The sequence below is a fragment of the Pseudorca crassidens genome, chromosome 6 (assembly GCF_039906515.1).
Source record: "Pseudorca crassidens isolate mPseCra1 chromosome 6, mPseCra1.hap1, whole genome shotgun sequence".
NCBI lineage: Eukaryota > Metazoa > Chordata > Mammalia > Artiodactyla > Delphinidae > Pseudorca > Pseudorca crassidens.
The window spans coordinates 34,993,271-35,007,088 of NC_090301.1; the positions used below are offsets into that span (position 1 = coordinate 34,993,271).

At 42.5% G+C, this 13,818-nt stretch overlaps 1 protein-coding gene across 6 annotated transcripts in view; it reads right to left on the minus strand.

The window, feature by feature from the left end:
• Positions 1 to 416: 416 nt before the first annotated feature.
• The window catches only part of SPATS2L (spermatogenesis associated serine rich 2 like), a 167,549-nt gene continuing 154,147 nt past the window's right edge, over positions 417 to 13,818 (minus strand). For all 6 annotated transcript variants that reach the window (XM_067741065.1, XM_067741067.1, XM_067741064.1 and 3 more), the window contains 4 exons: positions 8,342 to 8,451; positions 5,581 to 5,683; positions 2,701 to 2,921; positions 417 to 1,314 (listed from right to left, as the gene is read on the minus strand). In XM_067741065.1, coding sequence (XP_067597166.1) covers positions 919 to 1,314; positions 2,701 to 2,921; positions 5,581 to 5,683; positions 8,342 to 8,451 — 830 coding nt within the window. In that variant the 3' untranslated portion in view covers positions 417 to 918. The remainder of the gene's footprint in view (positions 1,315 to 2,700; positions 2,922 to 5,580; positions 5,684 to 8,341; positions 8,452 to 13,818) is intronic.

Genomic DNA, 13,818 nt, shown 5'->3' on the forward strand with positions numbered 1-13,818 from the left:
ATACAATGTCAGCCCAAGGAGGAAGGGAGAGCTGAGATAACCAGGAGAAAGGGGCTAGAGTCCTGATCCATTTGGACCCAAGGCATACTTTGATACTGGGCTTTGCAGCCACTAAACCAATACCTTTTCTTTATTGTTTCAACGAGGCTAAGGTTTATATTACTTGCAACCAAGGTTTCCAAACTACCGTGTTGTGTCTAAGATGATCGGGGTGCACATCCATCTATATGCGTGTAACGTACTGGCCATTGTCAGGCATTGTTTTTTCCAAAAGGTTACCTGTCCCGAGAGAAACAGTATTGTTCAGAGCTCTGTGCCACAAAACTTCTAGTCTCTAAAGTTTTCTTGAAAGTACTACCTAGTACACTGGATGATAAAGTGGGCATAAATTAAAAAGAAAAAAAACAAGCCAGGTGTCAAATGCAGCATATTTTAATTTGTTTCAAATAAAGCAATATATGTATATATATATTTTTCAGAAAAACACCAGATGTTAAACTCTAGAAAAGCGCACGTGTCTTCAGCAGATCAAGTTTGTCTGATCAATAAGAATTTTGTTTTCAACATTAACTCTCTAAAGACGATCAATGGACTGACATCACTGCTACAACATAGGTTGCTACTGAGCCTCTGATCTTTAGCCACAACTTGATTTTCCTAACAAATGAGTAAATACTGCCTGGCTAAAATGCTGCAAAGTCTTGATGAGAAAAAGCGCCAACATATCAAGCAAAGCCATGAAAGTTATGAAGCAAGCTAGAGCTGATTATTAGAATTAGAAAAAATGATTAAGAGAGGATGACACAGCCGTACAGGGTTTGTATATTCGGATTGACTCTCTTTTGGCAGCGAATTGGGTCAGCACCTCGGGCAGGGAACAGAAACTGAATGAAAACGGCTTTTTTTTTCTCTCCTAGCTCAGGCCACCAACGTCACAGCTGGGACGGAGAGAACCGCGGCATCTGTGGAAACTTCTATTCTCGTGGGGCAGAGATTGCACTGTGAAACCCTGGAGACGTTTCCCCGGAAAGGCCTGGCCTCTGAGTTGTCTGCAGCGTGCTGCCTTCGTCGGGGCTTTTCTGGATGGGCTGCAGCCTCGGGGGTCTTGGTTCCCAAAGAGGCCTCTTGGTTTTTGGTGCTGCCTTTGTTTTTGGGACGGAAGCCGTTGTGTGGTTGTCTTCTGTGTTCATGGCGGTTGTTGCCCTTCCCCATCGGATCAGCTTCGTTACCACTGCCCTGGGGCTTCGCAGACCCATTTAGCCTGTTGTTGTGATACTGCGGATTAAATCTTCGTCTTTGGCTAGAAGACCCATTCTACCAAAAAAAAAAAAAAAGAGGTATTAGATGCCAACAAACGTCAGATGACATCAGTAGACATCAGGGAAACCAAATCTCTAAGTCACAGGTAAGCTTTTTTACACCCCAGAAGAATGTGACAACATGCAAATGAGGTCAAGCTGATAGAATCCTCGAGCTTAAAAGAGCAGCGGGGCTTCCCTGGTGGCGCAGTGGTTGAGAGTCCGCCTGCCGATGCAGGGGACACGGGTTCGTGCCCCAGTCCGGGAAGATCCCACATGCCGCGGAGCGGCTGGGCCCGTGAGCCATGGCTGCTGGGCGTGCGCGTCTGGAGCCTGTGCTCCGCAACGGGAGAGGCCACGGCAGTGAGAGGCCCGCATACCGCAAAAAAAAAAAACAAAACAATAATAAGCAAAGAAAAAAAGCTATGAAGCTGTATTTAGACAAGTGAAACAGATCTGGTTATGATCTTGAATCTATGACTGTATGAAATACTCCTTGTCCAAGTGCTATTTTAAAGTTCATGAAGATATCTGGGGCCAGAGAAATGCCTGTCACAGTCACTAATGAGAATTCTAAAAGACCAAGACCACAAAATCCAACAGGGCACTTGTTAGAAAACCAGCATTTTGGAATGCGTAAAAAAAAAAAAGTCTCTTTATTCAAGCTCTCTTTCTGAGAGCTCAGGAAAAATGTCTTTATAGCATTCCCAGCTTCTGAATCATCAAAACCCATTTCTTGGTCATTCTCTAATGATAAGGAGGAAATCACTTCTCAAGGATATAGTGGAGAAGCAGAAGGAGAGAAGACTGTCCTTTTGGATGATTCTATTTTTAAGGGTCATAGTAGATAAGAATTAATAATGTCATTTTGAAATGTATTCTCTTTACTGAAAGCCCAAGAGAAGAAAGTGCAGTTTGAACTAACTTTGGCCTCTTACAGAAAAACTAGACGTAAATGGGAGTTAAAGGATCATAAAAAACATGTCAGATTTCTTCTCACTAATGGTGTCAGTGGCCAGGTTCTGAATCTTGTTCCCATGTCTGTGTGAGTCCCTTCCACATGTGGGCCAGTTACGAGGACCTGGGTGGCACTCAAGGCATGAGAAGCACCGTCTCATTTAGGTGGACTCTTTGCTGATGCTGTCAAGTGTGTGAAGACCACTTCCTCCACAGGGGACAGCGCCTATGAAATGGGGACCGGATGGGACCGGGGGAGTTCTGGGAGGCCGGACTGGCAGAAGGAGGCTCTGGAGGTCGGGCTGCTGCTGGGGGTGGGCGGAGCCTGGGTGTGACCAGTGGTGGCTGTTTTCTTTGCAAACGAGTGGTTTCTTGCCCAGGAAATGCACTAGGGTCTGCGGGACTCCTGGAAGCAGGGCAAGGTGGCCTCCCTGGAGCAGTTTACCTGCTTATTAGCCGGCACAGCCTGGTGAGAGCTGTCAGCGGTGCTGGGAAGGTTGCTCGCCAGTTTGGGGTTTGCTGCTTTACCCTCGGAGGGCTTGTTGTGATTGGATGATTTTCTGGTGAAGTTACTCTGTTTCCCAGAGGTGGTCGCGTGAGCGTTGAGCAGTGGCAGCAGGGAGCTGCAGGGAGTTCTTGAGGAATAGTTGTTCTTTGGATGTGTAACTGCAACAAGAAAGCACTTGGTGTTAGGGGCTGTGCCTCGGTAACCCATTAGGAGATGGAGAAATTGGCAGGAGCTTCATAAAAACATTAAGTTTTTGTTTTTGTTTTTCTTTTGGAAAGATATCGTTTGAAAAAGCACCTAGGTGCTTGGAGACCACCAAATGTCTTCTGTGAGAATCACTGAATAGCATAATCATTCAGGTTGGGAGACATTTGTAGGAAATGAGACAGATCTGAGCACCTTTAATATTATGCCTTAGGTCAAGAACCACCAAGGGAAGAGGGATAATGAAACCCCGAAGTGCCCTCTCAGCCCTGTCCACAAAGGTACTCTGCCTCTTGGGTTCCCCATTACCAAACCTGTTCTTGCTGTTCTTGTCATATCCCTAGACCCGTTGGTGTTGCAGAGATGCAGAAAAACCTAGAGGTACACGGACACTTGGCTGGTCAGAGCCACAATATTTTGAGAGCTTCAGAATGGGGTGATGCCAGGTGTCAGGAATTTTGTCACCCTGGGGTGGTATATATCCCCTGACCTTACGGCCATGCCTGCCGGCCCAAAAGATGCCCCAAAGCATCTTCTATATTCCATTAGAGTTACATTATCTGGCCTTTTATCAACTCCATTTTCTACAGCCCCACTGCAAATCTGCAACAATTCCAATGCTAAAGTCCACGCAGGCTAATCAGACAGATCCCCGGCAGGGCTCGGACAGGTCTGTTCAATTTTTATTATCACCCTTCCCACTGGTTTTGAAAGGGGTGGTTTTTGATGGGATGTTTCTGTGCGATTATGCTGAATCAGGGCCGGAGGGAATCAACTTAAGGACATAATCATGACTTTCCTCTCATAGTTCACCAGCATTTGACTGCCCGTCTGGACAGCAAGACCTCTGAATCTTAAAAAATTGTCACCAGTTTTTAAAAGCAATTTTCTCTGCTACCTGTGTTGGATCAGACTTAATCCTAGCATTCTTCCTGAGGATTTGGAGTGTGAATAGGGATCACAGGACATTAGAAATGGAAAGGACAGGGATGAATCTCTAGTCCCTTCATTTTACAGGTAAGGTGTGATGGCACGTCGGGTACTGTCCAATCATGACGAGGGGATTTTAGTGGCTCTTTGCTAACTAGAATCACTTTCACAGGGGTCATTACTATTTGCGGTTCAGTAGCTGTGGGCTTTCCATGTGCTCTCAACAAAGCTGAGAAGAAAAGGGCCTTTCAAGGACTGCTGTCTCCAACAAGGGAGGCTGGCTTCCAAGGTGGACACCTGGGATTCGGGAAGGGATGGTTCCTCCCACTAGATGGCACTGGAGGGCTCTGGAGGAGAGCAGGTGGCACTACACCGCCCTCCCCTCCTCAGATGGTGGCAGAGTCACTTGGCATCAGGGTCTTGCCCATTATCAGCCTGGAGTGGCAACTAGGATAGGCAGTTACATTTCCAACTGTGAATCAGAGAGTCTGGTTTTTTAGAGGTGAGGCAAAATCTGGGGATGGAGAATGGCAAGTGGGGTAGATTCATAAGGGAGGGAGTGTATAGAAAAAAATAATTTAAAAGAAATGCAGTCAAAAATTCAGATAATTGCCGAAGATATGTGAGCAAGGATGCTCACAGCAGTGTTATTTTAATGGTGAAAAACTGGAAGCAACCTAAATGTCCACAATCAAGGGACTGATTATGCCAATTATATTTAAATAAATTACGGGTTAAATACATTGACATGGAAAAATGTCAGCCATATATTGTGAAATGATAAAAGCAAATTCTCTTACTATATATGTATATTGTATAGTATAGTAAATGATGTAGTATAATTAAGTATACTGTATAATTTACACAGTAGATATATGTACATAAAAAGTGTGATGGGGCCACAAAAGTAATGTCATGTTCTATTTTATATAGTTTGTAATTTTTAGATCAAGCTTATATTTTTTATACTCAGAAAAACATGCAATTTCCACTTTGAAAAAAAAAAGTGAAGCCAAATCTCAATTTTTCAGCTCACTACGAGGCTGTAGATATTCCATGTCCTTCACCAGTTGTTCCTTCCTCCTTGTGGCGTCCTTGAAGCCACTTTGGTGCTCATTCCCACCTCCCCTGGTGGGTGGGCTGGAGCAGGGGAAAAAGGATCAGGCAATTTTGTTGCATGTTAACTGCTCTAATTAAGGGAGAGACTCAGTCAGGCACTGCTGAGCAGTGTGTGTGACACACACACACACACACACACACACACACACACACACACACACACACGACAGCTGGGCCCTTCACGACAGTAGCCCATTGTTCTCAGACTCCTTAGGGAGACTCCCTCTCCCTGTAACAGGTCTCTATAGAACCAGGCAGTTTGAAATCAGAGAGGCAGTTGATCTGGCAGTGCTTAAGAAAAGTTTGCGAAAGATATAAACTAGTTGACCTGTTCTGTTCCGCTTAATAAATCCTGGGGATTTACTGATGGGGCAGTGGCATTTGAAGACTCGAAGTTCGGATCTTGACATTTTTAGCGACTTGTGTCATGACCTTAGATCATTAAATCTCTTTAGACCTCACTTTAGCCCCCTGGGGGACCGCACACCTGACATTTCTGATATCAACTCCAAATAGCACCAGGCTTATGCACACAGAATTATTTAGAAAGTATGCAGAACTCACTTTCTCCACAGAGCATGATTTGGGCCTTTAGCTGTTCAATGTCACAGGAGAACCGGGCAGCTTTCCCAAGCTCTTCGTCATATTTACGCTCGCTGACAAAGTGCTGTAGGGAAGAGACAGGAGACCCATGATTGCAGAAACGACTGAGGCATGCTGCTGATCCATTCTCTGCTCTCCCGCCACCACTGATGACGTGAAAGCATCCCCAGGTGGGGAAGCATGCCAGCTCTGTCACTGGGAGGCTCTGTTAAAGCAGGCTTGGTTTTGGCCTGCCTGGAGCAGGGTCACCTTCTTCTTCTGGGAAACACGTGTGGGTCCTGTCTGTACAGGCAAAATGTGTGTCTGGACTCATCTACTTAAACCTTTTAGCACCCCACGCCCTCCTTCTAGCACTTCCTGTCCTATTGTAAATTACGGGATTGCCTTCTGGCAGTCTTCCTAATCTGGCCAATGGCCTCCTAAGGTATCACTCCTCATGAGAAAGCATGTCATCCTTCCTAGACGTCCGTCTCCATTTTAATAGGGTACCAGGAAGTCCAAAAAGCCTTCAGTATCGATAACTAGAAACCATTATCTTGAATGGTAGAATTTCAAGTGCTGTTAAAGGAAGTGGGAAAGAGATTACTTTTCAGTTCATTTAAAATTAAGATCTATGTGTAGATGACAGAGTGAGCAATAGAGAAATAACTATAAGTCAGTCCCTCTGTGATCTACCAGGGAGTTTACCACATGGCAAGAGAGACAGATACCACAAGATACAATATAACGTAGAATGTAGTAGGTGCTTTAGGAATATGAAAGAGGAAGAAATTATTTCCTACTGAGGGGAATGGGTAAAGAGTTATGTAAGAGGAAGCATTTTAGCTGGAACATTAAAAAAAATATTGAACACTTACCAGACATGGGCCAGATTCTTAACATATAATCTCATTTTCAGCTGATCACATCATTATGAAGTCAGTACTAACTGTAATTTACAAAGGGGGAATCGAGGTTCTAAGAATCTAAGAAAATATGTAATTTATCCAAGGTTGCAAGAGCAGGACTGTTGCACTCCAAAGCCTGTGCTATCAACCATTTTACGATGAGTGGGATTTTGATGGGTAGAAGTGAAACTTGGAAATGAGTGGATTTCAGTTGACCAGGAAGCTGGCAACTTCATATTTATCAAAACAAGTGTGTGTTTGTTTGTTTGGCTTTCCAGGATGTTTTTCTGGGTATCAAGATGGGTTCTGCCAACCAGCCCCATTCCCCATTCTAATCTCCTTTGGGACCAGGGAACATCTGTGACATTAGAAGTGCATCTGTGTCCACAAGACGAAGGGTTTTGTTCTACTGAAACTAATTAGCAGTGGCCATAATAAATATATACTGGAGTCCAGTGGTGGATTTTATTTTGAAGGGAAGAGGAGACCATAGTGGGGGAGACCAGACCTGCTCTAATAACTCTGGTCTCAGGGTGAATGACCAGGCTGGAGGGAGACAGTGGATGCAGAAAGACTAGTCAGGAGGCCACTGCAATTGACTGGGTTGGAGGAAACAAAGACCAGGAGAGCAGGTGAGAAGGGAAAGACCTACAGAACTTCTCAGAACCTTCAGGGGAAATCCTCATCCCCATGGGGCTCTCTTTTATGCCTAACCAGGATGGAGGGGACCAAACTCACTTGCCACTTTCTACCATACCCAACCAGTGGTTATGCTGGGATGAGCAGACAATCCTACTTATAAAGCTAGCAACAAATATGACTTCAAAGTACACTAGTTCCCTAGAAGTCGGTCAGAAGCTGGAGTGCGTGTGCATGTGTGTATGTTTATTGTATTGGGGAAAATGAGGATAAGGGAAAATTTATAAACTGTAACTTCCTATTTTGTTGTAGATACTTGTTTTTGCCTTTCTGCTAACAATTTCTCCTTCTGGTAACTGTACCCCAATGCGGTTTCCAAGATTCACAGCGTTGGTGGGTCTTTCAATCAAGACCTCTCTTGGCCAAATGGTGGATGTGACCCAAGTGGAGGCCAATCAGAATCTCTCTGTTTGGGATTTGAATCCAGTGGGGTGGCCCAAGGGGTGATGACATCTGGAGGTCACTCACTCTGATGGTGCCCTGAAGAGTGTCTGGTAATTACTGCTGCCAACATTTCTGCCCAGTTATAACCTGGAGTCTTCAGAGCACACTCTGCTTTGGTGAGCTACCCTCATGTCCTTTCCAATTCTACTTGTTCTTGAGGTTAGCCAGGGTCAGCTTCTGTTGCGTGCAGCTAAAGAAATCCACTAAGTACATATTTGTGGGTGGTATTCTCAATAAAAGGGCAAGTAAGCTAGAAAAGGATATAGGAAAGAAGTCTCCACACACTGTTCATTCTTTAGAATCCTTACTGTTACACTAAGTTCATACTTAGTGTGTGTTCACATGTGTGTGTGTTTATATACATATGCATAAATTACATATGGTGAAAATAATGTTCCCCTTCCCAGCTATAATTTATGGTTCAATACATTTTATTTGGGTCAGTTCCACTGGCTAAAAGAATAGCTTGTACCTCTCCTCTGTAATGATATAGCCCTTCAACACATACTCTACTTAAATATAGTGACTAGGTGTTTCTTTAACCCTTCTGTATTCTCGATTTCAACCCTGTGAAACACAGCTGGGTGTCTGATATTAGATCCTCAGAGAACAGCACTCTATGGATGCAGAACAGACGTAATGGGGATCAGAACTCTGGCTCAGGGTTCAGGCTGTGATATTTTAGAACTGACCTTAATTTCTGCCCTGAGTTCGGCCAGCTGCATCTCTGCCATCTGACTGGCTAGATCAGTAAGTCTCTTTAGTTCTTCTGCTTTCTTTTGACGAGCAGTCAGGATTTCCACTGCCAGATAAGAAGGAATAATACATTAAGGCCAAAGATGTAAACATATTAAATGACCTAATTTCTTGGATCAGTTCTCTCTCCACAGATGGATCGCTTTGTTGGGCCATGGCTGTTTTCTGAGTTGGTCACTAAGCTGGGCTGGCCCTTGATGCTCATCACCAACCACTCATTTCCTTATGTCTTTATCCACCAAGCCCCAAACCAAACACGGTCCTTTCTGATTCACTGTACACCCACAATCTTCTTCATTTTCCCCACTGGCATCTGATCTCACTTACTTAGTTTGGACTTTTAGATTTGTGCATTACTCAGAACAACTATCTCCAAGAAGAAAAAAAAAACCATTAAAATCCTATCTGAATGCTAATGCAAAGACAGTGAGTCCACTCAGCAAAAACCATTATTCTGTATGTGCTGTACTATCAAATTCTAACAACATCAGACCCTCTGAACTTTAACACATATTCATTTAGGGCAACTAACTGTGTTATTGAAAGATGACATAAAAGTTTTCCTTTATTAGCTTTTTGTGAGCTAAAAAATGCCTCTGCTTTTGCTACTCTGCAGATATGTTTCCATTTTGCAACCAGAGAGAAGTTGCAGACCAGAGTTTTTGTTATAAGTGTCCACAATGGAAAAATTTCAAGGGTGAGTCAAAGCTTGCTTAAGCTGAATTCATGTGCACTCTAGCATCTGCACATGCAGCGAAGTCACAAGGGGATTCTTGGCATCACACTTCACACACCTGTCAAGATGAACCACTCAAGGTTCAAGTAGATGTAGGAGCCCACAGGTTAATTGTGTGTGTGTGTGTTTCCCAAAAGACCATGGAGCTCAAAGGCAATGAATACGAATACACTGGGTGAGATTTAAACCAGAAGTTTGATTTTATAATAGATAAGATTTGTAGTTCTCTCATTCCAGTCACATATGAATTGCCTTCATTTCTTTTGGACAAAGATTTTGAGTTATAACAAAAGAAAAGTCCACCTAACTAATACGATGTGCACGTGGAATTCACATTCCATTCTTGGCTGGACAAGGGTCAACTGCTTTATTAGACCAGATTCACAGCCCAATGCCCAAACAAGGTGCCTTCTGACTTTAAGGGTTCTTAATTTATAAATGTCAAAAATAGTTGCTTCAGAAGCCCCAAAAGAAGTTCAGAGTCAGTCAAGAGTTAAGATTTCCTGCAAACCAGAAGCCATTCCTCAGACAGGATGAGAAATATCTTTTTATGCTGATACCAACGTTGAGATGTCAATAAAATAACTAATCTATAACTCATAAAGCCTAACCATCTGCCAAACTGCTCTAATCACGCTTTAATTATTTACCGGGACGCCCCCTGCCTCCCATGTACAATTCCAGGTAGCTAGGCAGACTGAATTGTGCCTGCTGGCATTTCAGAGTGCAGAGAAGCTAGTGAAAAACTTGTCCTGATGATGGGAGCGAAAGGAATTTTCATCTGAACGTAGAAAATGTATTACTGAGTGATGTCCCAGGTCACCCAGTCAGACCAGAGGTCACAAAAAGGTAGCCAGCTATCACTTTCAGTGACAGGGTACATATATTTTGTTTGGTCCACACATTACTTTTACAAATAAATCACCCACACTTGAAAGTTAAGTGATTCCATTCAAAAGCTGGATTTCTGGTTGCTCTTCTGGCTACAGCAGGCATCTCTAGTCCTGGCAAAAACTGCACATTTAGTTCTTTGTGTCTGGGATACCTAGGGCCTGGTACACAGTGAGTGCCCAATATGTTTGCTGAATGAACGATTCCAACGAATGGATCAATGCATTACTTAAAAGGAATATGCAAAGAATGAATCAATGCATTACTTAAAAGGAATATGCAAAGAAAGGCAGAAGTTCCTTTTCTACAGGGGCCACTTGAGAATATCTAGGACTCATACCTTTGACTGATTATTTATTTCCCATTATAATTCAACATATGGATGGGACTAAAGCCTGGAGAATGAGAAAATGATTCTTGAGTAGGAAGATGAAATGAGGTACTTTCCTCTTGCAAAGTAAGATAAATAAGAATGCTGAGGGCTCAGCTTTGATGAGCAGCTAGTAAAGGGGTCAACAGACCCTGAGTGACTACATGGATAAACAGATCTGACTTTTCTTAACAGATCATTTGTGGGACTGGTGACAATTAGGGGTAATTGTTCTTTTTGATTAAGTAGAATTTGAGCATTCATACCAAACAAAAGATTTTGTAGAAATAGATATAAATGGGCCCTAAAATAGAAATGCAGGTGCAAGATCACCAATAAATTCTGAGTTTACACTCATGCAAATGTGCATGGGAATGAACACTTTGCATCAGCAAGTGTTGGGATGAGTTTTACATATAGTCTCATTAACATTTCAAAGACTTTCATTATGAAAAAGTCCTAAAACTTGAGATCAAAAGCCAATATTCTCTGGGGGGAAGCCAACATTTTCACCTCAAAAACATCAATCACAGAAACAGAAAGCAAAACCGAAACAGATCAGTTCCTAAAATTCATTGATCCTATAATTTCAAATAGAATAGTAAGTATGTTTTGAAAGCACCATCCTTTTGGAAATTTGTAGAGGGAGACAGTCCCATATGGCTTTAGATTTTCACTGCATTCAACACTCGATTAGTATTATTTATGTAGTATCTGGTATGCTGAAATCCATTCGCTCAGTAGGATTTATAATTTCCTTCAAGTTTCTGGAACACATTAGAAGCTTGCTCTTATTACTTGAACCATGGAAAATTTTAGGGCTTCTCGAATAATATGTCTTAGCAGAGGGTATACTTGAAATCCTGGGGGATGGGGGGCCAGAATCTGGGGCCCAAGTAGCTCTTCAAGCACAAAGGTTCTTTGAAATCCTTTTAATTCCTTAAAAATTCTTGTGAATTTTGCATTTTACTTCATAATAGATCTATGTTCCTGTTAATATAAAGTAATGTTTTCTTCCCATCTCTAGTAAATTTGACACTCTGAGAACACACCTGTCTAGGCCTCCAATTCCCTGGGCAGGCAAAGTTTGAGATCATAGCACGACAGCATCCTTTCTTCATCTGTAAAATGTAATAATCATATACCCCTCACAGGGTTATTGTGGAACTGAATGAAATAACCAATGTGAATTGTTTAGAATAGTACCCTAAAAAACCCTAACTACAAATACTATTATTCTTTTTAATTTAAAAAAATAAATTTATATATTTTATTTATTTTATTTTTGGCTGCACTGGGTCTTCGTTGCTGCACGCAGGCCTTCTCTAGTTGCAACGAGCGGGGGCTACTCTTCCTTGCAGTGCGCAGGCTTCTCATCGTGGTGGCTTCTCTCGTTGAGGAGCACGGGCTCTAGGTGCGTGGGCTTCAGTAGTTGTGGCACGTGGGCTCAGTAGTTGTGGTGCATGGGCTCTAGAGCACCGGCTCAGTAGTTGTGGCACACAGGCTCAGTAGTTGTGGCTCCCAGGCTCTAGAGCGCAGGCTCAGTAGTTATGGCACACAGACTTAGTTGCTCCGCGGCATGTGGGATCTTCCCAGACCAGGGCTCAAACCCATGTCCCCCTGCATTGGCAGGTGGATTCTTAACCACTGCACCACCAGGGCAGCCCACAAATACTATTATTAAAGTGAGATATATTTATCTAGAATATACATCCCTCTTGTTGCAATTACGTTCACGTTCACTAATATTGGATCCCACAGCCTGTAGATACTGAATTAATTACAATAATTCTTTTAAGAAATACAATGAAGTACCCACAGTCTTCTCAGCTTTGTGTTAGGTGCCATGAGGGATATAGGAGCTTATGTTATAATTGGGGAAATATGGTTTATATCATGTGCAGGAAATGGAAAACGTGGAAAATACTCTTGAGACCATAGATAAGGAAGCTCAAAATGGTGGTTGCAAAGACAGTTCAGCACTTTGTGGGGAGAAATTCAATGGTTCTTTCTATCGATGGAGAAGACTTATGGTTGACATAGGTGTGTCACCTGAGAGAGGCTGCATAACCCCCCTGACCTCTGTTTTCTGAGGGGTTGGACTAACCTCTCTACTAAGATGAGCTTTTCTCTTTTTATACACACCGTGTCAGGCACTGTGCTAGTAACTATTTGATATAGACACTCTTCTTATGCCCTATTTTCTGATTAGGAGCCTGACTTTAGAAATTCACAAAATAGTTCAATGTCACACAGCCAGTAAATAGGTGGAACCTGGATTTGATTTCATTTCTGTTCACCTCCAAGGTAAGCAAATTGGTTTCCCCAGGGCGCTGGGCAGTTCTAAACCAGGACCGATTCCTGAAGTTAGGGGAACCCTGTCAATCAAGCTAGGCGTTTCAGCTAGCCTGAAAGCTCCATGAGTGCAGGTCCCAGATTCATCTGTTTGCTCGTTTGTCCCTCTCTCTGCCAGTGCTTAGCACACAAGGAAGCACACAGTCAATGTTTACTGATTGAATGAGTTTTAAAAATGGGGATGCTCTCCAGAGATGCCCAAATTCCACAGGTCTTGGGACTGAATACTACTGTCCCAAGAAGGAAGAATGAGCACTTGAAATCTCAGGCCCTCTGTTAAACTCTGAGAAAGTGATGTGCTGGTAACTTTCTATTTGGTGCTAGAGAAACATTTGTGTTTGTGTTGGCTGTTCCATTTTTATCGTTAGGATATGAAACTGAAAAGGGAAAATAAGCTGTACCTGAGAAACAGGGAAGATCCCAAGTCATGGGGTAATCTACTGCTACTGAAGAAATCAACAAATGTCAATAAAATAAAATAATTTCACAGTCAAAGGAATTGTGTAACTATCTATATATTCCACAGCTTAACCCTGGATCACATTTAGTTTTATTTAATAAAACCTGCTGTATTTTAGATTCTAAAATGTTGTTTAAAATTATTTGGAAAAATTGTCTAACAAAAATAATGATAGCTATTTTCCATAAAATAACTACTGAATTTATGGCCAAGGGCCAGGCAAGAAAAATATTAAAAGAATGAAGGATCTGGTCTGATCCTTCACTGTTAAAAGGAAAGCACTGAAGTCAAAAGTAAAGGAATTTAACTGAAACCTGGCTGGGGGTGCAGACTGCCATGTATCCAATTTATGAGATAATATTTGGGTAAGGATGAAGAATTTAAAATGCCTAGGAGATACGGATTGTAAAACTAAATCCCAGCCGAAAAATATGGTCTTAGGGGAAAAAAAAGAGAAAAAAATGGTCTTAGGGCTCCCATTAACATAGCAAATGAATTTAAAAATAAAAGAGGGGTCAGCATGTACACTTGCGTTGAATCTGACTGAGCAATCTTGTCTCAGTTGAAATTTCCAACCCATGAACCTCAGCCTATATGAGAT